This window comes from Acomys minous, assembly GCF_964271855.1.
Source record: "Acomys minous genome assembly, contig: scaffold_43, whole genome shotgun sequence".
NCBI lineage: Eukaryota > Metazoa > Chordata > Mammalia > Rodentia > Muridae > Acomys > Acomys minous.
The window spans coordinates 722,151-750,056 of NW_028182166.1; the positions used below are offsets into that span (position 1 = coordinate 722,151).

Consider the following 27,906-nt stretch of genomic DNA (forward strand, 5'->3'; position numbering starts at 1 on the left):
GATAGATTTCCCTGTCTGTACTTCATCTGCATGATACTTGTATGGTACTATTTCATGATGGAAACAAACACCACCTACCAAGGAGCTACTATCTTTTTTATCTTATATCTTTCATTGTTAACAGTAGATGAATCAGTACTTATTACTTCCAGTTTTGCTTTTCTGTGTGAAATGGTGTGGGCGTGTGTTTGTAGTTTGTATATGTGAGCACAGCCTTTGTATGCTTGTGCAGAGGACAGACGAATACTCTGGTAGTCCTGCTCTACTGCTTTATGTCTTTGAGACGGGGTCTTTCCATTAACCTGGTTCTGGCCAGTATCTAGTAGGCCCCAACACTCTTCCTGTCCCTACCCTGTAACACTGAGGATCCAGGCATGGTGTTAGCTTTTTTTGTGGCTGCTAGAATCTAAACCCTGATCCTGCTTGCACAATAAACTTTCTTACTCACAGAACAATTCAGACAATTTCAGTTTGTTCCTTGTCCGCATTATCCACCTTGGCACCCAACTGTGTGATAGAATGGCTGTAGTAAGTAGTATGGTCATTTGAATACAGGTACTTATGGATTACAAAGAAGTATGAACATCCCATGGGTTCTAGTCCTAGTGATGGGCATTGAAGTTGTGTTTGAAGATTATTTATAGAAACTATATGTTTTCCCAACAAGGAAAAAAAAAAAGAAACTATATGTTTAAGGAAAATTCTTTGATAGCAAGAACTCAATGGTATCTTGTGGGGTATTTCACTTTCAACCACTTTTTCATACTTCTCTCTTTTTTTTTTTTTCTTTTTTTGCTTTTTGAGACAGGGTTTCTCTGTGTAACAGTGCTGGCTGACCTGGACTCTCTTTGTAGACTAGGCTAGCCTCAAACTCACAGTAATCTGCCTGCCTCTGCCTCCCGAATGTTAAGATTACAGGTGTGTACCACCACACCTGGCTTCACACTGCTCTTATAATGGTAACTGCCTGAGCAGGGGAGGTTTCACTTTTGGTAATCATTTTGCTCCTGAAGTGGATGCTCACCTGAAGGCTCTTTCATTACAAAATAGAGTACCTTGCTTGATGCCTGAATGTGAAAACTGAACTGTATCTTGTCATAGTGCCAGCCAGTGTTTTCACTCAGATATACAAGACAGTGCTCCATGAAAAGGGAATCCAACTGTGAAAAGACACCAAAACAGTATGGGGGGGGAGCCCCATTTGTCACATCCTGGTGAAAGCTAAATATCCTGTGCAGGGAGACTTCCGAAGCCTAAAGGCATGCCATCCTCACCAGATGAAACATGTTGAACCCCTTATATTGTCTGTAATATTACTATAGACCTAAATGCAGTAATGTGTCTCTGGATGTGCATTGACATCCTCATGCTTTGTGCCGCCTTGCTAGGTGCTCTGCTGTATTTGCGTCCTGCTCAGACTTTCTGAGAGCATTGCATCTGATGGTGGCCCTAGAGTTTTGAGCTAACTAACTGATGGAATTTTACAAGTTCATTATAGCCTGGAATGTGAATCTCAGACATTGACCCCAATGCAGCAATTCTGGATTTGTTGCTTTTCACCAATATTTTATGAGAGCTGCATCCTTTACCAAAAAATGATGGGATTCCTCCTAAAATCCAAGTTCTTAATAAAAATAATGGGCCAATCTTTTTTAAAAATATATTTTATTAATTTATTCATATTACATCTCAATTGTTATCCCATCCCTTGTATCCTCCTATTCCTCCTTCCCTCCCACTTTCCCCCTACTCCCCTCCCCTATGACTGTGACTGAGGGGGACCTCCTCCCCCTGTATATGCTCATAGGGTATCAAGTCTCTTCTTGGTAGCCTGCTATCCTTCCTCTGAGTGCCACCAGGCCTCCCCATCCAGGGGACGTGGTCAAATATGGGGCACCAGAATTTGTGTGAAAGTCAGTCCCCACTCTCCACTCAGCTGTGGAGAATGTCCTGTGAAGGGGCCAATCTTATAAGCAGTGTTTTCTAAGTATAACCTTAGGCCACTGCGTTAAATTTCCTGCACAGGCTCAAAATAGAAGAGTGAAGAGCTTACACAAACATTGTCATCCCTCAAGACTCCTGGAGATTAGTTCCGGGATTTTAACAAAGTCTGGATGTTCAAGTACATTATATAAATTTATGATATGCTATATATGATAACTTATTTACATGTGTCTTTACACATATTACATATATATAACTTATTTGCATGTCTCTTGCACACATCTTCCTTTGTATTTTAACTCATTCCTAGAGTTCATGTAAAACCTAACAAAGTATAATGTAAATAGTTTTGCTGTATTGTTAATGGAATAAAGACAAGAAGCAAAAACTAATACTTGTTCAGTTTAGAGGAGCCCCTTGTTCCAAATGGAATACCAGATTAAGGAAACAGACTGCATTTGTGGTTTTCCCAAAAAGTTCTTTCTTTTTTATAGTTTTTCGATTTTTTATTTTTTTGGTCAATTTTCAATTTTAATTCTTAAAATGTTTACTGGATAGGATAAGATTTAACAGTCACTGAGTAAAATTTTTATGTAAAACTTTTATTCAAAGATTTTGTTCTGTAATGATTAGTTCAATATTTTTACTTAAGTGGCAGATTTATAAATTATACTAATTGTAGGGGGTCTGGAGAGATGGCTCAGAGGTTAAGGGTACTGACTGCTCTTCCAAAGGTCCTGAGTACAATTCCCAGCAACCACATTGTGACTCACAACCATCCATAGTGTGATCTGATGCCCTCTTCTGGCCTGTAGGTATACATGCAGGCAGAGCACTGTATATATAATCAATAAATCTTTAAAAAATAAATAAACAAATTATACAATTGCAATAATAAATATTATTGGCAGGGACAGTGTTTGTAAACAGAAATATAAAATCAGATTTATTTTTCCTTTTGTTTTTAGATTTAAAGATAATCGAAAAGATGACATATGGCTTGTTGATGTGAGTATGTAAATTTAAGTATCAATTTTGCTCTCTGCAAAGAGAACAAATTTGTTTTCTCAGATACTGATACTTGTATTCCCCCCATATGTATGTGGGTGTACATGTATGCATGCATATTTGTTAAGTGTGCATTCACTTGTGTGTGTTAGTGTACGTAGTGTATGTCTGTGCCTATGAAGGGCAGAGGTTGACACTGTGACTTCTTCAGTTGCTCAGCATCTTATATAATGTAAGACAGACTCTTTCACTGATGGAACTCAAGATTTTTTTCTATTTTGGTTAAGTATCTCCCCATCTTTCTCCTGTGTACTTAGACTTTTGTATTTAAATGACGCTGAGAATTTTCTAGTGCCTGGCACAGAAATTTATTTTGGATGAAATGCTGAGAATAGGGTTATTCTGTGGGAAGCTGTAACCTTTTCTTATAATGAGGTGTTGTAGATTATATTTTAAGGAGATTATGTTATGATTTCAGTGTAGACTTAATTCATCTCTTAATTATTTTGAGAACTTGAGTTATATTAATATAACAATAATATCAAACGTACTTTCATCCCAATACTGAGCAAAGCTAAATTTGGGGGTTTGCTCTAACAAATATGGGGGGGGGGAGTTCGATCCATGAAATAGAACAAGATAGCAGAGTTGGTGACTGTTAAGGTAGAAGATAGGACCTGAGAATCTACTGCTTAAATCTTTCTTCTTTTATTTCAGTGTGAACGTTCCATACTATCAACTTTAAAAATAAGCCTTATTTCATGAAAATAAATAAATACTGTGTTAATATCATATAACCCAGGGATCTAATTAAATCTGATGGTTCTGTGATATGAAGGGCTATGGTTCTGATCAACCTGACTTGTCCCTGTGTCACATTTCTCAATGATCACCTCTACTCTGCTAGTGAAAACAATAGAACTAAGGAAATTCACCTACCTCTTAACTTTTTGTACTAAGAACATATTTTTTTATGAACACAGATTGTATGTGGTATGGTACATGCTTGTTTACTTAGTGTTTTTATATAAACATGGACACATTTGCACAGAATTAGAGACTTTGAGTCAATTACATTTCTATTCTAAATAGATATTGATAGTCAATTAAAATAAAGTTAAAATACTAGTTTTGAGGTATCTATCTATATTTATCTGTTTTGTTATATTGCTTGGATAAATTCTTTGAATATTATGATTGATCCTCATAGTGATGCAGCTTCTTAGTGTGTTTTCTTTCTTTCTGTATAGTTTTATGCACCCTGGTGTGGCCATTGTAAAAAACTAGAACCGATTTGGAATGAAGTTGGGCTTGAAATGAAAAGCATTGGTTCTCCAGTTAAAGTTGGAAAGATGGATGCTACTTCCTATTCTAGTAAGCTCATAGTTAATTATTTTATGGTTCTAATAATAGAAATATTTTAATTGAAACTGTTTTCAGGGTGAGTAGAAGAGATGTTTGTTTTATCATGTAAAATTATCATAATAACTTTAATAACTTAATACTTTAAGGTTATATACTTTGAGTTAAATGAATTAGCTATTAAAATTTTAATAAATAATGTGAGCTAATCTTATATTTTGGTTGTGAGCTTAGCCTTTAATGGCTGAGCCATCTCTCCAGCCCATGTGAGCTAATCTTAATCATAGTGTAGACATGCAAGCCATTGTTTGTTCCTAATTGAGTCCACATTGATCATAATATATTATAGGAGACTACTATAGAAAAGTTGATTTTGTAAGTGCAAGCTGAGGAAAAAAGATAGGGAAATAAGTAGAAGTTTAAAAGGTGGACTGAGTTAGAAAAAATAAGTGAGGGTTAGGAAGGTATTGAAAGTAGAAAATGAGATTAATAAATGGATGCAGAAACTGAATGAAGCTGAGACAAGTATAAGTACAATAAGCCAAATCTGCCCTGCTGCCTATTTTTATAAATAGAATTATTCGATGCCACAGTCATTTGTGTATTGTTATGTAGATTATTTTCATGCTTCTTTGTCAAAACTGAGTTGTGACAGAAACTACATGCCCCATAACATAATCTTCATTAAGAAGTGTCTTAAGGGAAATAATAAAAGAAGAAATTAAGCTTAGAGAAGTGTGAGGTATCAGAGCAATTTGGAAAGAGCTTCAGAGACAGTAAGGTTGGTACTGCCTATTGCTCTTGTGTGTGAAACTGGGAAGGCTTCTGAAGATCCTAAGCTTTGGCTTTATCAGTAAACATTTAATTGTGATATTTCTTTACTGGCTGTTTTGAAGTTTGAATGATGTGATACATGTAAAATCCTTTGTGTTCAATAAAATTAGTTTCCTTCTCTTTTACTTAGGAAAGAATTGTGTTATGTGGCAATATGTATGCTTGCTCTCTTTAAAATAAAACAAAAATGAGACAGGCTCTTTCCCTGTAGTTCAGACTGGCCTGGAACATTCTATTATGTCCCTGGACTCATATCACTCTTCTTCCTCAGTCTCCCAAGTACTAGCATTACAAGTATGAAGCAACACACCCAGCTACTTACTGTCCTTTTTTTTTTTCTTTAGGACAGTAAGTTTATGTTCTAGATTGTACTTTGGGTCAAGACAGGCCCATGTTTTTAATCTCAACTCTTACATCCTATTTTGTGGCTATGAAAGAAGCACTTAACCTAATTTTAGTTTTTTGATCGATCAGGGAGCAGTAATCTTTAGGGTGGTGAACATTGCATAATGTTTCATACTTAAAACCCATTGGTGTAGTAGATAGTGCATCTGATGATACAGAAGGAGCCATATTAAGAGTTTCCTACGTCAGGCAAAGTTTTACATTTTATCATTTGTCAATAGGGAGAGAACTCATTTGAGGAAAAGCAAATGACTTGATAAAAGAAATGTTTTGGGCAGAAACTTGTAAGATGAAGGAAAAGATCAATACATACAGAAGGATAATCTATATGAAATGTTATAGGTATTCTGTGTAGGGGCCTGGAAGCTTAGGCTTGAATGGAAACAGCAGAGCAGTAAAAATAATGTTCATAGTAATTTGCAAGGCTGAAGGTATAGATGGGATAAACTGTAATCCTAGATGTACTGCTGTATTGCAAGCAGGACATTTTGCTTTTTGTTATGTTCAAGCTGTCAGCTAGTTTCAGTTGGCAGTTTTTAGTTTACTGATGTTAGTGAATTAGTGATCTAGAATGTAGATGAGTTGTCAGAGCTGGAATTACTAAACCAAATAAATGAACTTTTGAATACTAGAAGGAGATAAAATGACTGGCAGACCCTTGTTGTAGAGAGGAAGGATTATATGCTTGGATTGGTATGTTTGAATTAGTTTTTGACCGTATTAGAAGAGTCTGGCAAGATGGCTCTGTGGTTAAGAGCACTTTACTGTTGGAGAGGACCTACCTAGGTTTGGTTCCAAGCATCCAGTGGGTGGCTCATAACCACATTTAATTTCAGCTTCAGAGGAGCTCACACACATATTTACTTATGGTGCAATCATTCACTTGTCCACTCAATCAGATTATACTTCTTAACTATTTATGAGCCTCCATTCCAATCTTTAGAGATTGTTTAAAGGTCAAACAAGTTCCATTAGGCCAAGAAATGCTTAATAACCTATTAGAGAATGAGAAATAAACTAGTAAGTGCCAAAAAGTCTGGAAAATGGCAGATTAATTGATCATTTGAATCACTTATTGGAAAATACAATGGACATATAAAGAAAAGTCATTAGAAAAAATACATATAATACATGTAATGCATTTAAATTGTAAATATCTTAAAGATAAACTGTGTGATGCCTCAGAGATATTACATTAACTCAAAACACTTATATTATCTGATATTTTAAATTTAGTATTCATTAACTGACCCTTTTAAAGGGGTTCTGTGATTAGGAAAATTAGCCAAGTGAGAGATAGAATTCCTTGATGGTAGAACACTCCCTTGCATGTATAAAGCTAGTAAATTTTGTTTGGTAGTTCAGGTGAGAAAGTGTTTTACATGCTATGAATTCGTTTATAATTTTCTTTTTAGCCACTCTAATTGGGACTTCCCCCCCCCCACTTTGTTGTTTTGTTTTGTTTTGCTTTGTTGTTTTTCGAGACAGGGTTTCTCTATGTAATATCCCAGGCTATCCTGGAACTCTTTTTGTAGACCAGGCTGGCCTTGAACTCACAATGATCCACCTGCCTCTGCCTCTCAAGTACTGGAATTAAAGATGTATGCCTCCATGCCCATTGGTACATTTTAATTTCATAGGTGTGATTATTACAGCTTATATTTCTCGTTCACAAAACATTGTTATATAGAGCTGACCATACAGAAAATATGCATTTAACACATCTTGTGTAAACTGCATATCTTTGGGAAAGGGGAAAGAGAAACTCATACATATGGAACACTGTCACCTGCCAAGTATTTTACCTTGTGTGATACACTCTGTGGATATAGACCAGTGAAACTCTTCTACTTCCCCTTCCAACCTACAGCCCAACCAGAGCAGTAATACATTCTTTCTTCTTGTTGTTAAGATGTTTTTAATAATTATTTACTGTTAACAGTATTTTGTATCCTTTCGGCCTACAAAGCAAATAACTGACACAGGGAGACTGAAACTTTAAAGCTGCCAGCACTTTGCTGGGCAGAATCTGAACTGATTCTAATCTGCTCATAAACTAATCAAACTATTCTAAGCCTTGTAACATACATATATTCCAAGCACTTGCCACTATGACCCATTCCTCCTCCAACTGTCAAAAAACCTCTCCTCACTCCAGCCTTCAAACTGTCCCCTCCCCTCCAGGAAGTCCCGCCTCTCACTTACTGTTTTTCTGCCTAGCTGATTGGCTAAGCAGCGCTTTATTGATGGTTGATACAATTACTCACTCAGCATTCCTCCACAATGTACACAATGTTTTGTCTGCATGTACACCAGAAGAGGGCACTAGATCTCATTACAGATGGTTGTGAGGCACCATGTGGTTGTTAGGAATTGAATTCAGGACCTTTGGAAGAGCAAGCAGTGCTCTTAGTTCTTAGGAATCTTGTCACTAATTTAATAGGCCAAACATGGTCTATTACAAAAGTCATTCTTTCATAGAAAAGCTGTAAAGTCAGCATTCATTTACCTAGAAGATAACTTAATGAGTGTTCCTTCCATGATGGTATGTACCAGTTGCAGAATCATTTCCCTATAAGCCAGCACATGCCAGACACATTCTAGACATTGGTAATACACCATTGAACAAAGGGAAACTGGGCTCTTCCGGTACATAAACTAGAAAAGAAACAATATCCAATAAACATAAATAAGTTATTTTATCATTGAATATACCGTCTCCAATGTACTGTACAGAAAAAGAATGTACTTTTTAGTATGTTGATAAACATTGATAAGTATTCATAAACTGCTGTCTAGAGATCACATAGTTTTGTTCTTATAATTCTCAATGCTTCCTTAAATACCGCAAAACTTTAAATACAGACATTTTGATGCAATTGAGAGTTAAATTGATAAAGGACTGATTTTTTTTTAAGCCACCTGTCCTTGTTATTCTTTGTTGTCTGTACAGTTATAAACTTTTGACTATTTCATAGATACCTCTCCTGTGCATTTTGGACATTGTATTTCTCAATATTTGGTCTGTCTACCTGTGTTAAGATTACCTGAGTACTCACTGTTAGTTTAGAATCCAGACACCCACACTGCCATATCATTTGAAAATATTTCAGAGTAGGTTATGAGAATAGTTTTGAAGGCATTTTGAATACTTCTACTGCAGAACTTAAGTTGAAGAACCATAAAGTAGAATATTGGTATGTAGTTACATGATTTGGGTTTGGTTTGAAAGAGGGCTATTCAAAGCAGTCATGTAGAAATAAGATTATTTGACAGTAGCTTATTCTCAGTTGTATAACTGTGACTGAAACAAATAGACACAATGAAACAAATCCCAGTGTATAGAACTTTTGAACTGGAACTTTGAATTAGTATGATTTATTTTTCTTTGTTTCAAATAGTGACAAATTTTTTATCCAGTTTTAATTAGTAATTAATCTAGCATGTCTTAAAACATCTACACATACACAAATATCTACTCTTCCAGGAATCAGTGCTAAAAGTATTTCTCATATAGACGTTAAATTGTATAGTTTCCTCAAATGTTTCTTTCTATTGTGGAGCCCCTAAAACCCTGCTTACTCTCCAGCCTACATACAGGCTTTACAGTAAGGATTATGTCAGCCTCACTTGCACTGGTACCATTCCTATTCCTTGTTCTTGTTAAAGGATTATGTTTGCAAATTTCCTTTCTAGACTGCAAAACATTTTAGTCTACGACTATAATTATAAGATAATGAATGCCATGGTTTTCTTCTTTGTGAGATTTAATACTTAAAAACAATCAAGTTTATATAGATATACTTTTTTCTGAATAAAAGGCTCATATTACTTAGTTTTCTCAGTTTAAAAGGAACTTAGAAATATTTATTCTTTTTCTTATCAAGGCATTGCTTCAGAGTTTGGAGTTCGAGGTTATCCAACAATTAAGCTGTAAGTTGAGTGTTGTATGTTTGTCTGTATGGTTTTAATAGTTCACTCTGCTTATATTTTACTTATTCTAGTACTTTCTTTGGAGGGCAAAGGTTTGGGTTCAGCCATTGTTTTTAAGCCAAGAGTACGATCAAAGGTGAGAAAGTTCACCTCTATACATCTTCATATTTAAGTGTGTGGTATACAGCTAATTCAGTAAATGTGTTCTGGATGTTTACTGTGTAACATGCACTTACACTTACACTTAAGGTGTACATCATAAATTATGAAAGGTCTCTTGAGGAGCCCCAGTATGTTTCTGCTTTGCCACTGCAAATCACATCTAAGAGATTTCATTCTTGTATAATTAATGACACTAACTTTATTAGAGAAAAATGATAAATATTCATTTTAATCTATGTGTACTAGAGAAATTAAGTTGGAAAACAATGTGGTGAGTTGGGAAAAAATGTTTTAAAATGATTTTGCTAAATTTTCCTGTTTTTTACATTAATCTTATTTTCGTGCTGTGAGCAGCTAAGCCATTTTTTTTTTCAGTTTTTTTATTTTAAGTAAACTAACTTTACCCCAATATTTTAAAACCCCCAATTTTTTATATTAGTCTGGGTTTTTTTAATTGACATTTTTCCTTTGTTTTTAGTTTTGTTTTGTTGAAAATGTTATTCTATTACAGTGTATGTTAATGGTCCTTTCTCTTTGTTATTAAGAGCTCTGTTTTTGCCTATTAATTGCTCTTTTGTATCTGTACAGTTGGTTAAATATAAATTTATTCATTGACATGTCTTTTGGAAGATAATCTGTGTTTTAGGAAAACTATTTTTATGCCTAATTCATGATGCATGTTGGGGGTTTTGCTACCACCAAAATAATCTAGTCCCTAGTCCTTTTATTTTCCGCTTGATGGAGAATAATTAAAATTACTCTGATTTAAGCTCTTGACTGTAAATGTACAAATTACTCACTTTTCTGAAGGTTCATACTATAACTCTACACTACAGATTAAAATGTATCTCTGATGTGTATGTGGCACATTGCCTTTTCCTGTGCATTGTAAGTTGCTGGTTCTCAGGGGACTCTGCACACTCTGCTTTACACAAGTGCGCTGCTCTTAAAGCTTCTTCTTATTTAGTGTTTTATGCATTTTAAGCTTATACTTTAGTAGAGGAGGATTGAGAGTAAATATGAGGATGATTAATTTCCAATTCTTATCTTTTATTTTTAAGATTAAAGGGAGACTTGGCATATAATTATAGAGGACCACGGACTAAAGATGATATAATTGAGTTTGCTCACAGAGTATCTGGGTAAGTTGAAAAAGCCTTTACTATATGATTTTAGTATTTGAAAGAAATGTATTTTAGTAGATTATATTGAACATACATATTTTAGATATTAAATGTGTTGTATACATTTATGAAAATATAAGGTTATATAGCATATGCAGTGAAGTTCTGTAAAGATAGATGATATAGTTTATGTTAATTTTTTTCTCCAATGAATTTTAATATATTTTCAAAATTTTTATTATAGATATAACAGTCTGTCCTATATATTAAGGACATCCTAAGCCCCTACCTCAACTCCTCCCAGAGATGCTTGAAACTGCCTAGTACCAGATCATATGAATGTTTTTTTTTCCTTTCTTTCAAAATATCTTGTACTTCTCGCTTTTCACTTAAAGGAAGCACTTGATTTCCTTTCTTTAGTATCTGGATTTCCAATGTCACTAACTTCTGCACTTCGTTCCATTGATAAACAAACTAAGGATTACTTGCTCACAGCCCTGAGTAATTTACTGGCTGTCTCTGTACTCTTTGAAGGAAAGCAGTGTACAGTGGGGCTTCCTGTTATTCAGAACAGTGCACAGTTTAACTTATGGACTGGTTCCTGTGGAAGTTTCTACTTAGTATTATCAGACCATAGTTGTTATGAGTAATTGGAAACATGGTAAAAGAAATTAGGAGTATCTGTTAGCAATTTCATGAATCTTATTTTTTAGAAATAGTTCTTATGTTGTAATGCCGTGTATCAACTTACATAGCGTCTTCTCTAATTTCAGAGTCTTAAAAGAAGCCCAGATGTTATTGCTCTTAGAGACTTGGGGTTTCATTTCTAGTTTGTGGTGATGAAAATATTTTTTTAAATACATCTAAATTAATTTTCTTTGCCATCACATTTTTTTTCAATGCTACCTGCAAAGTATTCTGGCAGTATTGGCTTAGCTAGTGACATAGTTAAACCCCAGTGAGCCATTTGCACTGAATTACCAATCTTTGACTTATTGCTGATCAGGAAGTAGATCCTTCACAAGCAGTTCTTGCTGATTTGAATGTGATTTTTCAAAAACAAGATATCTACATCTTGCTAATGTGTAAAGAATATCAGTGTTTATAATTATATTTGTAATATGCTTATGTGTATCTTTGTGAAGAGCACTTGTCAAGATCAATTTATATTGGCTTTAAAGTTCTACACACTTTATTAGCTTAATAGGATATATTGGTAATTATAAATAGCTTGAGGTTGAAACAGGATAGGTTCGTGGTGTAAAATTAAGCCTCAAAATATTTGTGTAAATGCACAGATTTAGGAATGATCTTTGTTATAGTTTGTGACTCTTATATGTAATTTCAACTGTATTTTCTCATTTTGATTGTATATTTCTCTTCATTTACTGTGTGAATAAATAAATTTTGAAACACGTTTATTTGAGGTAAATGACGCTAGTGGTATATACACTTGACTCTCCTGTGGCTTCAGGTAGTTTTATGTTTGGCAGTTATTGATTGCGTTTTTCTTTAACTGTAAGAAGAGATTCTCCTGATGTGAGAGTGCCTCTGGAGTAGGGGAGATTTCATGACTCAGTTTAGAGTTGCATCACTTGCTGGTTAATTATGAAGGGTTGAAGCAGAGGCTCGGGAGAATGATGCAATGACCTTAAAAACTGTGTGTTTTGAAAGTGTTCACTTCGCAAAATAGGTTCTGTTTATTTTATAAGTTTTGTCGACTAAAAGTATGATAATCTATACCATATTTTTAAAAAGAAAGCATTTATTTTATCTCTTAACTTTATAAGTGATATGTTTTATAGTAACCTTTATTGTCATTCATTTATCCATTTGTTTTAAAAATGACTGTTTATTAAATTTTGTAGGAAAGCTTTCTCTTTGTGCTTCCATTTTATTTTTCTGAAAATAAATAGTAATATAAATTAGAAGCTTGGGACTTTGACCTCTATAGGGTACTTAAGAAGTATGTAGTATTTAAATTGACACATATTATATAAATATTAACTCTTGTTGACTCCTGGGATACTATTTCTGTAAGTATGCTTTTGAAAAGGAAAGAATTCTCAGGTGAATTGTCTTGCTTTTAGCCAAGGACTATAAATGGATGATCATTCTATATCTCACTAATTTAAAATAGTGTCGATGATGTCTAAAATGATTTGAAGCTGTCAGATTTAATTTTGCATACTACATAGAATTTTACTATGTAGTACACAAGTACCATAGGCTGAAATTTTACTTGAGTGGGTTTGGTGATATACATAAGTGCAGATAATACATTGCTAAAACATGTCCCATAAGAATGAATTGTGCTCTATCTTTAGTTCACTACCATTTGTTTTGTTTTCACACAGGGCTCTGATTCGACCTCTTCCAAGTCAACAAATGTTCGACCATGTACGGAAGAGGCACCATGTATTTTTTGTTTATATTGGTGGAGAATCACCCTTAAAAGTATGACATTATCTTTTTTTTCCACATGAACAGACATGTTGTAATTTTATGTTTGCTATGCAGCTATGATTCTTCCAAAACTTTGAAGCAAAATATTTTAGCTTATCTATTTTTCACAATGAAAACACTTTCTTTAGTCTCTCTTACTAAATTTACAATTATGAAATTATCAAATTGAAATTAAGTGAAATTTGGATAAAGCTTGCCTGCCTTAGTTTTTTTTTGCATCACTTTTTCGTACTTTAAGTGAAAGACTGAAAACTGTTGTTCAGATGTTACCTTTTTAAAGCAAAGCACTGTGCTTAAGTTTACTTAATGTATATGTGTATTTGTGTATACTTTTCTTATTGTCACCACCATCATCATTAATCATCATTGCTAATCTCTATTAATAAACCTGAGTCGACTTTGTGTTATAATTCATCAACTCTTTTTGAAGGGGAGGGTAGGATCACTTAGTTGCAATGGTGGTTTGCCTTCACAACAGTACATTTGTTTTAGTTATAGTGTCTTATTTCACTGAAAGGTAACATGGTAGGAAATCTTTATAGTATATTATAGTTAATTGGATTATTAAATAAGGAATAAATTTTTTATCTTTAATGTTTAAGATATCCTTTTTCTGTTCAAATTATAGGAGAAATACATAGATGCTGCTTCAGAGTTAATTGTGTATACATACTTCTTTTCTGCCTCAGAAGATGTGGTTCCTGAGGTAATATTTAATATTTGATTTAATGAATTTTGATTTGGTTCTACATGTCAGATTTATTTGTAATGTTGTATGAAAAGTTTTTTACTACTGATGTCAGACTGTTTATAATTCATGAACCAATGCTTCCACAATCATGGCACTTAGAGATTGTGGTTACATTACATTGGTGACCTTCTTTCTTTATGAAATAATATTGGTAAGCAGTGATATATATCAAACCCCAAAGGTGCTTTTAAGTAATAAATTATGTATTGTTGCAAATGCAGTCTACTCCTGGCCCCTCACACCCAGTAGTAAATAAATACTACAAAAACAAGACTCCAGAGATGCTACCAAAAGTAAGTGGACATTGTGAGAGTTGGGATATGTAGGGATGGACAGCTGTTTAATTTTTTTGATCCAAAAAGGTAAGGAAAGAGGGAGGTGTGAGCAGAAAATATTTGAACTGAAGCCTGCTTGATGTGAAAGAGCCTCACACAGGTCTATGGATAGAATATCAGAAAAGAGGAGATAATTCAAATGCCCAAGACAAGAGCATAACTTGCATATTTGAACAGCAGCACAGTAGCCAGTCTTCCTATATCACTGTGAGAAGGGGATAGAAGCAAGCAGAAGACAATTCTTGTTGTATATTTTACAGCATGTATAATGAAGGTGAAGTTCATAAGGAACTCAAGTCGGTTCATTTGAAAGTGCTAAGAGCACAATATTGTGAAAGTAGATTCACAGATCACTTAACCTTTGAACTTGGGAGTCAATAAGCAGGTGAATATGAAATAACTTAGAGTGTACTCTAGCACACTGGTTCTCAACCATCCTAATGCTACGATGCTTTAATACAGTTTCTCATGTTTTGGTAACCCAACCATAAAATGATTTTCATTGCTATTTCATAACTATAATTTTTGCTATTGTTATGAACCTTAAAATGTAAATGTCTGATATTCAGAATGTGTGATATTCAATCCCTGTGAAGTGGTAGTTTGACCCCAAAAGGGTCACGACCACAGCTTGAGAACCATTGCTTTAGTACATAGGTTTTTATGTTACAATGGAAATTCTGAAATGTTTTCAACATGTTAAAGAACCTCTACTTTTGCCAATCTAAATCCACTCCAGTTTACCTATTTTGGTAGAAGACATATTATTTTTTCAGAGCACATAATGTTCATACCCTTAATTTGTCATTTCTCCTTTTTTTAGATCTAAGTATTAATTTTTATATTTTACAGTCAGATCCTTCCATTTTGGTGTACAGATGTGTTATTTTTGGCACATGCAAATAGTTGTGTAACCACTATCTCTTTGAAGCTAAAGAATTAGCTGTACATGATATTTATTATACAACTGGAAATAGAGGCAGGAGCTCAAGGCTAGCCTGGGCTACAGTGAGACTTTATATTTTAAAAACAAAGAAAAAACTAAAACAATAGAGAGCAGACCAGCACCTCCTGTAATGTAAACGCCATGGAATGTAAGGAAGAGATAGATATGGAAATGGATTATCTGCTGTAAGTCCTTCCAAGAAAGGCCACTTCATTGCTTTGGAAGGGAGCAATGCCTCATGCTAACACAGAAACTTCCTAACATTTTTGTGGGTGAGTGGCCAAGAAAAGGCAAATCTAGTCATGATTGAGAGCTTTTTTACTACCCGATATTATGATAGTATTATGTAATTTTTAGTTACAATGTAGCAAGATCATTTATCATATTGCCTCTGTGCTGAGATGTACCTGAATCTATTCACTGTTACTTTTGGGTTACATATACTCATGGGTAATTGCCTAGCCTAATTTTTCATAATTTTACCTGTTTGAAATACATACAAAATAGAAGGAGGTACTTTTAGATGATTCCTTATGAATGCCAATAGTATTTAAAAAGTAGTTTGGAGAGTACTTGTTGCCTAATGTCATCCATAATTATCCTGGGAGGTAGATGTTGTCATTGGCTTTAAGTTTCTAGGCTGAGGCAGTTGAATCTAGATGAAGTAACTGAGTATCACAAAGCTGATGAGTACTGGGGAGTGATATCCTTAGGTAGACTGTTAAAGCATTGGTCCTACTGCTCTGTGCTCCAGAATTCCTCCATCTTTTCCTACTCAAAATATTATCCATGGTCTTATAGAAACTCTTAAGAGTGGTCCTTGTCTTTTCTTATGTCAGGCAGCATGCTTCCAGGGAGGTATCTGAAAACATAAAATTTAGCTGAATTTAAGATTGTACTCTTTCTAGTCTTCAGTAGTGTGGGTGAGGGGTTATTTCCTAGTTTTTTTCAATGCTTTTGAAATTAATTGTAGGTACTTAATGTAGAAAATAAAAATGGTTAATAATGTTTATTATTAAAAGCCTGTAATTGTTATGGTGGTATTATTCTCTAACCTGCTACCAAATCAATAAGTACACAGACACCTGATAGATTTTAGATAAGCCTTATTTTACCTGGGGCTGAGCAAATATTTCCCCTCTCAACTACCCTTCATCTCCCAGTCCCATATCCTATGCCAATTGCTCTAATAATTCCTATCTGGGCTACTTCCCCCCCATCCATAAATCATAAATACTTGCACGTGTTTCTCACCTGGGCTGCTTTGCTCCATCCATCATTAGAGCTGCTCCTCCAAGCCATTTGCTTCTTTTCCTATCTCCTCCCCATGAACCTTAGCTCCACCTCTCACTTCTGCCCTGCCCAGGCTTCAGCATTTTGTTTTGGTTTTTGATTTTTGGTTTGTTTGCTTTGTTTGTTTGGTTTTGGTTTTTTTGTTTTTTGGTTTGGTTTGGTTTTTGTTTGTTTGTTTGGTTGGTTTGGTTTTTCAAGACAAGATTTCTCTGTGTAGTCTTAGCTGTCCTGGACTTACTTTGTAGACTAGGCTGGCCTTGAACTCACAGTGATCCAATCTGCCTGCCTCTGCCTCCCAAGTGCTGGGATTAAATGTGTGTGCCACCACACCTGGCTTCAGCGGTTTTTTTTAACCAATCACCTTTAAATTAGGTAGAGCAAGATTTACACAGTAAGGGAAGATGTACCGGAGAATGTGCTTGTAAGAGAAAGCAAGCAGATCTCTGGAACAAAATAATTCGCAATCAAATACAAAGCACCAGATCATGCTATTACAGGTACTAATTGAATTATTGGCGTTAAAATTTCAAACTTCTGATGTTTTTCTGCAGTATGTGACACTGAAAGAGATTCCTGCTGTGCTTGTTTTCAAGGACAACACTTACTTTGTTTATGATGGTAAGTTCCAAAGCTTTAACTCACATAAGGCCTTTCATAATTAAAACATTGTTATAAGCAGGCATTTATAAAATATTGTGTAAGTGCTGCCACTTACAAAGTATCACATTTGATAGAATCATCTTTTAATCCTTCAGTAGATTTCCAACAATGTACTTCATTCTTAGTTGCTTCCATTGAGGTGTGTGTGTGTGTGTGTGTGTGTGTGTGTGTGTGTGTGTAATTATTTGCCACTTTAAGAAATAATCTGTATTCAATTTCTATACATTAAAATGTTCAGACTTAATTTTAGGAGGATAGTTAGCTTTCATCACACACCGATAAAATAAAATATCCTCAGCAGAATGAAACTCTTTACCTTCTTTAGGTATTTCTCCCCCTCTGTCAGAAAATACTTTATTTAAATTTTATTTTTATATCATCCATACATCATAAAAAGAAAGATATAATAAAACCCTCATACTCATAAATGGTTAACAGGACCTTACTGTAGTTGTTTCAGTTTTATTGTTTTTCTTTTGAAGTAATTCAAAGCAAATCCTAATGAAATTTTTTCACTGTGTTTCACTATCCTTCTTTTTAAAAATGGGGGTTATATTTTTTTAGGTAACCACTTGATTGTTGGACCACTGAAGAAAAAAATTATTTTCCTTGCTTTAGTAAAGGAACATGTTTTGATATTTTCTTATATTTTATGTCTTGATAACTGCAGAGAAAACTACACATCTCTAATTTTTGTCATTGTGTTCAATTGAACTAACTTGATACATAATTATCACTAGTGCTATACATTAGATGTCCTGCGTTACCCACCTAATGTTGCATAGTTATTTCTGTCCTTTAATTTATACAGGGGATAGTGTGGCAGATACATGACTGTCCTACATCATTAGAGTATTAGATAAAGTGATCTATACAGTGAAACATCAAAGTGCATTCATTCAGGAGATAGTTTTTGAATGTTTATAGTCATCACCAGTCAAATGAACTTGAGAAGAACTTGCATACATGAAAAGAGGAGAAAGGAAAGAACCCATATATTTGTCTGTACCTACCTTCTTTTTGGTTAAGAAAATGCTACTAGAAGTGTTCAATGTATACTTGACCATTGTTACTATTTTATGTATTTTTAAAGAAGAGTGTTTTCTTTTTTCTCCCAAGTTAAAATGTCTAGCAGTATCTAGACTCAGCCTTCAAATCTCTTATTCTAAACCTGCTAAGAGGCCCTTATTCAGGCAACTATAAACTACCTAAGAACCAGCTTAAGGTTTTATAATTATAATACTGTTTTAGATACGTTATCACTTTGCTGAATTGAGACATTACAGCTGCCTTGTACGCTGATGTATTTCCTTTGCTTTGTTTCAAGAGTATGAAGATGGCGATCTGTCCACATGGATCAGCAGGGAGAGATTTCAGAACTACCTTACTATGGATGGCTTCCTTTTGTATGAACTTGGTGACACAGGTAACAAGCATATGGCCATTCCGCTTCATTACAGAATTTTTCTTTGAGTGCTTATTTACTGGTTCTTTTAAAGCTGCATTTCCTAATTAAAGTACACTTATGTTTGCTAGTTCTGCTTTCTAAGAGTTGAGACTTAAGAGTACCACGGATATATACTTTCATATGAGGATCAGTGTAGCCAAAGAGGTTTACTAACACCTGATGGTGATGAGGAAGACAAGGGCCTGAATGATTCAAGAATAAGGGAATAAAAAACCAAAACCAAAACCAAACAAACAAAAACCATGAAGCTACAAGTTAAAGTGAAGCCTTCTCACTGTCTCCTAAGGTCTGCTGTTACTTGTGAGTGGGAATCAGTCATACTGTTCATTTCTTAAGGTCATATGATAGAAAATGACAAAGAAAGAAAAATAAATAGAAATATAAGAGTTAGCCAACATAGAAAGTTTAAAAATTATAAGAAGCTTACTTTATTAGGAGAGTATTGTATAGGCTTAGACCCCACTAAAGGTGGGACATCTATATGTTGTTACCACATGTGTTCCCTCTCACAGTTTCATGATCATGAAATGGAAATACAGTGATAGGGAAGAAACATTTGAAAATTAGACACAATTCAAATTAAGCACTGAAGCCAGGTGCTGTAGCACACGTCTGTAATGCCAGCATTCAGAAGGCAGAGAGGTAGATGGATATTTGTGAGTTCGAGCCAGCCTGATCTACAGAGAGAGGCCAGGACAGCCAGGACTCTATTACACAGGGAAACCCTGTCTTGGGGGGAAAGAAGAATAAGAAAAAAACAAAATGAAAAATTAAGCACTGAATAGTACATGAAATATTTCAAGAAATGAAATAATTCTTATAGATGATGTTTTCAACAAAAAGCTAACAGTGAATCAAGATTATGTAGATGTATTAGAGATGTATTATGCAGGGTGAGATTAGGAAAAGCATGAAAATAATGTAAATGATGCTAATTTTTTGGTTTTGGGATTTTGGGGGGGGGGGGATTTTGGTTTGGTTAGTTTGGTTTGGTTTGGTTTTTAACTTATTCCTACATTTGTGTTTCTACCTCGAGTGAAACTATACTCAAGTATGTTTATGTATATAAATTCATTTAATTTTTCCTTATAAGTCAGAAAAACTTGCTTTCCTAAAATAAATGGGAGTTTGCTTATGTTCAGTTACATAAGTATTAGAGAGTGGTATCTCACTTTTATTCTCCCTGCTTGGTACAGTGCTGAGAACATAACCCACGTCAGCACCCCGAACACTACTGTTATTACATTGTTCTACCCTCCCGAACATTGTCAGTAGGCATATAACTTACTGTTTTACTTATACTTCAAAAGTAGTGTCACTCAATTTGATTCTATATGCCATCACTGGTGAAATTGTAACAGAGGAAATGGCTATGCAAAAATAATTTCCTTAGTGTTATAAACTACTAGGGCTTATTAGCAATTTTTAGTAAATGTTTTTAAATCAATGTCTTTGTTGTTGTTGTTGTTGTTGTTGTTGTTGTTGTTGTTGTTGTTGTTGTTGTTGTTGCTGCTGCTGCTGCTTTTTCAAAACAGTGTTTCCCTGTGTAGCCGTAGCTATCCTGGATTCACATTGTAGACCAGGCTGGCCTCTAACTTTGATCCATTTGCCTCTGCCTTCCTGAGTGCTGGGATAAAGGCATGTACCACCACATCTGGCAATGTCTTCTTTATGGTGTAGCTTTTGACAAAATATTTCATTACGTTGTTGGTTTGCATAAAATAATTTTAGAGAAATTAAAATAAAATTATTAATATTTACCTCCTAGAGGTAGAAGAAATGTATCATTTGAAGTTGACTAATTTACTGGTCTGGGCTGCAAATATGTTGGCTTAATTTTATGTAATGTGTAAATAATGATTGGCAAGTGAGAATTCTACCACTGAACCACCAATGCGTAAATGATGATTGGAATCTAGAAACATAGTCTGGTATCAGAAGTAATATTTGACAAGTATGGGTTATGTGAGTTATGTCTTTCTCAATTCAAGGAAATGAAAGATACTATTCTTAATTTCAGGAAAGCTTGTGGCTATTGTAGTCATTGATGAGAAAAACACATCACTTGAGCATACCAAGTATAGTTGCTTTGAAACAGATTTAAGCTTCAAATGCCATGCCAGCTTTGTGTAGTCTACATAGAGTGTCTTGCAACAGATGTTGTAATGGGATAGTTAAACCTTTTAATTGAAGAGGTGACATATTTATGTATTTATTCTTCTACAGATTAAAGTCAATTGTTCAAGAAGTTGCTAGAGATTTCAGAGACCACTTCCATAGGTATGTGCATGTTTTCTGAAAAGTTGACTTTGTTTGAAAGTTTGTCACTGTTTAATTCGGTTTATCAGTGAAGTAAATTAAAAGTAGTTAAGATCCCTAATCTCAAAAATTTAAGGCTGGCATCTTAGATGCTCTAAGGTCTAAATGCATGGGCTCTGACACAGCACTAAGTGGAAAATTCCACACCTGCCTTCCCATGATAGTGGTCAGAACACAAAGTCATGTTAAAGAATTGTGATACTTCCTTCATGGTATGTGTATAAGGTATATATGAGGAGGGAAAAATGAGTTCTGTATTTTTTTTAATTCACTTTATATCCTGTCATAGCCCCATCCCTCCTCTCCTCACAGGCCCACGCTCCCTCCCCCTCCTCCCTCCCCCATCCCCTCTTCCTCAAAAAAGGGGAACCTCCTTCCCTTCTATCCCAGCTCATCAAATCACATCAGGACTAAGTGTGTCTTCTTCCCCTGTGGCCTGCTAAGGTTGTCCCACCAGGGGGAAATGATCAAACAACAGCCAACAGAGTCCATGTCAGAGAGAGCCCCCACTCCTCTTACTAGTGGACCCACAGAAAGCCTGAGCTGCCCATCAGCTACGTCTGTGTAGGGAGAGATGTGCAGGGATAAAGTTAGAGCAGAGATTGAAGGAATGTCCAACCAGTGCTTGGCTCAGCCTAAGACCCACCCATGGGAGAGAGCCAGCCCTGACACTATTAAAGATATTCTTATCTAAAGATTTGCTTGCAGGCAGGAGCCTAGCATAGTTGTCTTCTGAGAGGCTCCACCCAGTAGCAGTTAGAAACAGTCGCAGCCAAACACAAGGCAATGTACAGGAATTCTTGTGGAAAAGGGGGAAGGGGAAAAGGACCTGGAGGTGACAGGAGCACCCCAAGAAGACCAACAGAGCCAACTGACAGCGCCAGCCTGGAGACTGAAGCACCAACCAAAGACTCTGCATGAGTTCTGTACTGAACATTTGGGTCCCTGCCCTAGGGAGCTCATTGTACGCAAATCCAAACCATGAAAACTCAGAAATGTCAAACACTTCTGGGCCCCAGCATTTCAGATAAGAGAGATCATATCTCATACTTTGAAAGGTAAATCAAGAATTAATTGACCTGGAGCTTCCAGTCAGCATGAGGACATATCTATGCCACATCTTAAAAGTTGGAGAAGCTGCTGCACCCAGTCATTTATAATTCATCCCATTCCTACTTCTTGAGAGTGTTTGACACATGTTTTATGGTAGAAGAATATTCACATAAATTTGCAAATTTGAAACAATTTAAATGAACACTCACATGCCAGGAAAGTGATTGTAAAAAAAAAAACTCAAAATACTAATGAAATGTAAAAAGTTACTTAGGAATAAGAATTTTTGCTGTATTTCATTTTTTTATGTTTGTTGCTGCTACCAAAACAGCAAGAGAAACCTCGAGGATTCATTATTTTCTTTGTATAAAATCTACTAAAAGTTCATTGTGCAATTCTCATGGTACATGGTAGCTGACCTCTTCTGAGTGATCCTATTTCACAGTAAATCCACTTTTTTTTTATTTTCTTTTTTGGTTTTTTGAGACAAGGTTTCTCTGTGTAATGGTCCTCGCTATGTGCAACTCTCCTTGTAGACCAGGCTTGCCTTGAACTCACAGAGATCCACCTGCCTCTGCCTCCCTGAGTGCTAGGATTAAAGGCGTGTGCCACCACACCTGGCTCACTTTCTTTAAATGTATTTTACTTGCAGCACATTTCATTGCCTGTCTTTTAAACATGTATAGTGAGGTGAAATGTCCAGTTTGTTGGTTGTGTATTTGCTTATCAAAACTGAGTAGAAAACACTCTGGTGTAAATGTCAGGGGTTCCATGTTCAGTGTTGGAAGTTTATGTGCTTACAAGTTCTAGTTTGTGGTGTGTACCTTTTTTCTCTTAATCCAATAGTGTGCTCTTTCTCTTCTTTCTCTTTGTTGTTGCTTGTGTCTTACAGAGATTTTCAGTTTGGCCATATGGATGGAAATGACTATATAAACACCTTGCTGATGGAGTAAGTAAAGTATTGATGGTTTTTCCACTTTGATATTACTAATTTTGAGAGATGGAGAGCGACTTAATTAGCTGGAAAAAACATACCAAAAAGCACTTTCTGTCATTTTCTGATGCTGACATCCCCCCAATAAATGTCTGATTTTATTTTATAAATCCTGTATTTTGAATTTATTAAGATTTAATTTTATTCTTTACTATAAAGATTGTCTCCCACTTCAACATAATAACATTTTCAAATCATTCTATAATAGGTAAATTTATAGTTTTTATAATACATATTTTAATAAGTTATTGTGGGCTGGTAAGGTTGTTCACTGAGTAGAGCCACTTCCTCATAGGCCTGACAACTTGAGTTTGATCCCCATATGCCACAAGGTGTCAGAAGAGGCCCAATCCTGAGAGTTGTCTGACTTCCACATGCAATAATCGAAGATGCTTGAAGTAATTGACAGTATTTTTTCTTTGTTCTTTTTTTTTTTTTCTTAATTTTCTTTACATCCCATTTCAATCCACTGCTCAGTGGAGCCTCTCAGAGGACACCTATGCTAGGCTTCTGTCTGCAAACATAGCAGAATATTGTTAATAGTGTCAGGGGTTGGCTCTCTCCCATGGGGTGGTACGAGGCTGTAGTTGGACTTTCCTTCAGTGTCTGCTCTGTCTTTATCCCTGCACATCTTGTAGGCAGGGTAAATTTGGGGTCGAAGTTTTTATGGGTGGGCTGGTGTTCCCATCCCTCCACTATGAGTCCTATCTAGTTAGAGGATATTCTTTAAATTTTAAAATTTCACGCCAGGTGTGGTAGTCGGAGGCAGAGGCAGGTGGATTGCTGTGAGTTCAAAGCCCGTCTGGTCTACAAAGTAAGTCCAAGCTACATAGAGAAACCATCTTGAGAAAATAAATAAATAAATAAATAAATAAAATTTCACTGACAGATTCATGCAAGTGTAGAATAAATTTTAGATATTTTTTAACCATCTTTCCCTCCCTTTCTCCCCCACATCTTTCTCTGAAACACTTCTGCCCAATAAGTCTGAGTTGTTTGCATAAGTGTGTGATAGGTTATTGGTAACTTCACTGAAGAAAATTATAACCTCCTGACCCGAAAGCTACTAACTACCAGTAATCACACAGGAAGAGACAGGACCTCGTAGGCCCCTTCCTTGTGCATGATGAAATGCTGACAGACCCAGTCTCATGCAGGGCTTACACAGAGAACCACATGTTCAGTGAGTTCATAGTTGCAGCAGCTGTGTTATGTACAGCACTCATCTTTTTGCAGCACAACTCCCCATTCTTTAGAGTTTATGTTTTTTTCCCATTTCCACTTCCATCCCTCTTCCACATTGTTTCCCAAATGGCACTAAAGTTTTAATAATGTTTAAAAAAAAAAGAAAAAGAAAAAGAAAAGAAAGGAAAACAATTGTTTATAAATTTCCTATTGCTCATAGAACAATTATTGTGTATAGAAGTTGTAAAGTTGATCTTGTATAAACCTAAGAGGAAAGATATTCTGTATAACCCTATAATGGAAATTCATTTTTTTTTTCAGTATATGATAGGGACTTTGATAAGACCATTTAAGTTGATAGATTCATTTTTTAAATGTTTGCAGCATTCCGCAGCACTTTTGCTCCAATAACTAACATCATAATCCACGATGATAGTATCTAGCAGTAGGTAAGCATTTAATTCGTAGTTTAGTCAGTTGTAAGATCTTAGCTCAAATTACAGTCACAACATCATAGTCAGCTTAAGTTGTTAGGTTTGAAGGGTGTGTTTTAGTTTTTTTGTCTTTGACAAATACCTGAGGGAAACGTTTTAAAGGAGGTAAAATTTATTTTGGTATGTAAGTCTCAGTCAGTGTTGGTGGGTTCTACTGCTTTCAGTCTGAATGAGGCAGATCATCGTGGCAGCAGGAATTGTATGGCTGATACTCCTCACCTTAGGTGACTAAGAAGTAAAAGTAGAGGAAGAGAAAAGGAAGCAGGAGAAACCTTCAGTGTCATGTTACCAGTGACTTGATAGATCTAGCCAGCTTAACTGTAGAAGACTCCTCTGCCTACAAAGATGATGTCACCAGCTGGGGGCCTTCACACACCAGCCTTTCCAGGCCATTTCATATTCAAGCCATGACAGCAGGGCTTAAGTGCCAAGGTGTGACCTGCCTGGTGAATGTTTAAGTACATTGGAAAATATATGTGTCCTCTTGTTGGGTAGAGTGACAGGAGACTACAGAGAATTCACAATAGTGTTTATTTAACATGTATGTTTACTCAGTGTATACAAGGAACCATTCTGAAGGGTTAGCTTGAATTTTCTCATGTAATTGTGTAGCAAGTTAGGTACTATTGGTTTCCATATTTTATAAGAAAAAAGCTTTACATGTAAGAAGCTAAAGTTCTTGACTAACATGCTGCAGTGTTAAGAGAAAGCTCCAGATTCAAACAGTGTGGTTCCAGAGACCACTCTCTTGCCTGTTGGGGTTTCTGAGTACCATCTGAGGTAGAGTTAAACGTTATTAGTATTCTGTATAGTACTGTGCAGAAATGTATACTTTGCACAGCACTTTTAATCACTTAGGTGTTGGTTTTTAGAATATTTTCATGCAATCTTGATTAATGGTAAAGTTTATACAAACTTTGAAAGCTTCCTGTAAACCACAGAGGTAAAGATATTAAAAATCTCTTTTCTTCTCTAACTATAGCTACTTAGATGTAATTGAGCGCTAGAGTATTTATTATTGCTGTGCTTAATATAAATTTTTATTTTTTTTTCTAGTGAGTTGACAGTCCCAACCATAGTTGAACTGAATACTTCTAACCAACAGTACTTTTTGCTAGATCGACATATTAAGGATGCCAGTGACATGGTCCAGTTCATTAACAGCATTTTGGATGGTACAGTACCAGTAAGTGTTTCAGATCCATTTCAGAGGGATGAAGGGAAAGAGGCACAAGAGAAACTAGCAGTTCTTTACCTTAGATCCTGAAAAGAGTAGGTATTCATTGCTTGGAGGGAAGAGGGAATCAGCTTCCACCCACTGCTTTCTCCTGCCTCATTCAGTCAGCCTATTAGAGCCTCACAGGGGCAAATGTCCCTCAAAGAGTTATTTGGGACACTGTTGCCTATCACAGTGATGGGGAAAGTATTCTTGGCCTCTAGAGCTGGTAGAGATATTAGGAGGTTTGTGACCCGGAATAATGCTTTTTTAGAGAATTTTCCTGGCATGACCCTTTGGAGTCAGTTGAATTAAGGACAACTGAATTAAGTTAGCCAGACTATGAAAACCAGTTTTTTAAACCATCAAGAAATGTATTGAGGGGCTGGAGAGATGGCTCAGTGGGTAAGAGCACCACCTGCTCTTCCAAAGGTCCTGAGTTCAATTCCCAGCAATCACATGGTGGCTCACAGCCATCCATAATGTAGTGTGATGTGATGCCCTCTTCTGGCCTGAAGGTGTACATGCAGACAGAACACTGTATACATAATAAATAAATAAATCTTAAAAAAAAAAAAAAAAAAGAAAGAAAGAAAAAAAAGAAATGTATTGAGAACCAGAGCTCCAGCAAAGAGTTCTAAAAATAATCATGTGAAAGAATTGTCATAAAGACTATGTGATCTTATTTTTTCCTTTTTCTATTCTTTTTGTTACTGTAATTCTTATTGTAGTATTTCTCAAACTAGGCTGCAACTCATTGAACAGTCGTGAAAACATATCTTAATTCAGTAATTTAAAAAAAAGTCAGAATGAGTCTTTGTTGCTTCAGTGATAATTTAATTATTGTTTTGTTTTTTACATGTTTTTTTCAGTTTTACACAGACTTTGGGAAGCTCCCTGAGTCACATAGTAGCAATATGTTACTGTGTTGAAGTGTTGTTTTGATTGAAAGAAACTGAGTTATAGTAGTGAGAGCCCTTTTGTTTGTGAGTTAGTGAAACCTGACCAGACTCTTGTAACAGATATGTCATTGGTCCTATAGCTTAGCAATTCAAAGAATGGTCCAGACTTCTGGGGTAGCTAGATGCCAAGGTTTGATATCCCCAGGAACTTTTCTCTGCACTCATCTCAGCACTATCTGTTGAGCTCCATCTGCATGAAGATGTTCCTACTTAGTAAGAAAGTCTTTGGCCACACTGTAGCTAAGCAGCCAGAGAAACTCAGAGCTTGTGCAAGCCTAGGGAGGGTGGGCCACCTTCCAGCAAGCCACAAGGATTATAAGTAAAGGAAGAATGAATTGTTTAGAGTACGTTAACATGATAAGTAGGAATATATATATTTAACGTGAATATATAAGTGGTATAAATATTTAACATGATTTTTGGGGACTAGGGTATAATATTTTTTGAATCAATATTTTTACTTCTAGCTATATTTTTATGTACGTAACATAACGAACTACTAATATGTGTATAACTTGTCTTATTCTTATTAAATTAAAGGCCCAAGGAGGTGATAGCATTTTGCAGAGATTAAAAAGAATAGTATTTGATGCCAAATCTACAATTGTGGTAAGTTCTGGCAGTTAATTTAGTGTCTTCAATAACTGAAAATTTTGGCATTGTCAGTCTGCTCTCTGTTTCTTTCAACTTGCCTTCTTTCTTTAATACTTTATTTCTTTATATGGCAGGCTTAAATTGTAGAATTAAAATGTGAATTAATTCTCTAACAGTTCATTTGTTCATCCCAACTGTCTTGCTCCATGCCACTTTTCATTTGTTGAGGCAAAGGCAACCATGAAAATGTGGCCTTATTGGTAAGGAATAAATTTGGGTAATCTGAATTATCCATACATAACATCCTTCTGTTTATCACTATCCTGTTTCCACCTAAATGGTTTGTCCTCTTTGTATTTTGTCTGACAGCTGCCCTCACTTTCACTCAGGACCACACA

At 35.5% G+C, this 27,906-nt stretch overlaps 1 protein-coding gene across 1 annotated transcript in view; it reads left to right on the forward strand.

Moving 5' to 3' along the window:
* LOC311591772 (protein disulfide-isomerase TMX3-like) overlaps nt 1-27,906 on the forward strand; it is a 33,779-nt gene that overhangs the window by 1,779 nt on the left and 4,094 nt on the right. The window contains exons 3-15 of the mRNA XM_084803409.1: nt 2,913-2,952; nt 4,203-4,326; nt 9,441-9,486; nt 10,710-10,790; nt 13,130-13,229; nt 13,867-13,944; nt 17,115-17,181; nt 18,551-18,649; nt 20,712-20,769; nt 20,918-20,971; nt 22,956-23,012; nt 25,793-25,922; nt 27,455-27,523. Coding sequence (XP_084659535.1) covers nt 2,913-2,952; nt 4,203-4,326; nt 9,441-9,486; nt 10,710-10,790; nt 13,130-13,229; nt 13,867-13,944; nt 17,115-17,181; nt 18,551-18,649; nt 20,712-20,769; nt 20,918-20,971; nt 22,956-23,012; nt 25,793-25,922; nt 27,455-27,523 — 1,003 coding nt within the window. The remainder of the gene's footprint in view (nt 1-2,912; nt 2,953-4,202; nt 4,327-9,440; nt 9,487-10,709; nt 10,791-13,129; nt 13,230-13,866; nt 13,945-17,114; nt 17,182-18,550; nt 18,650-20,711; nt 20,770-20,917; nt 20,972-22,955; nt 23,013-25,792; nt 25,923-27,454; nt 27,524-27,906) is intronic.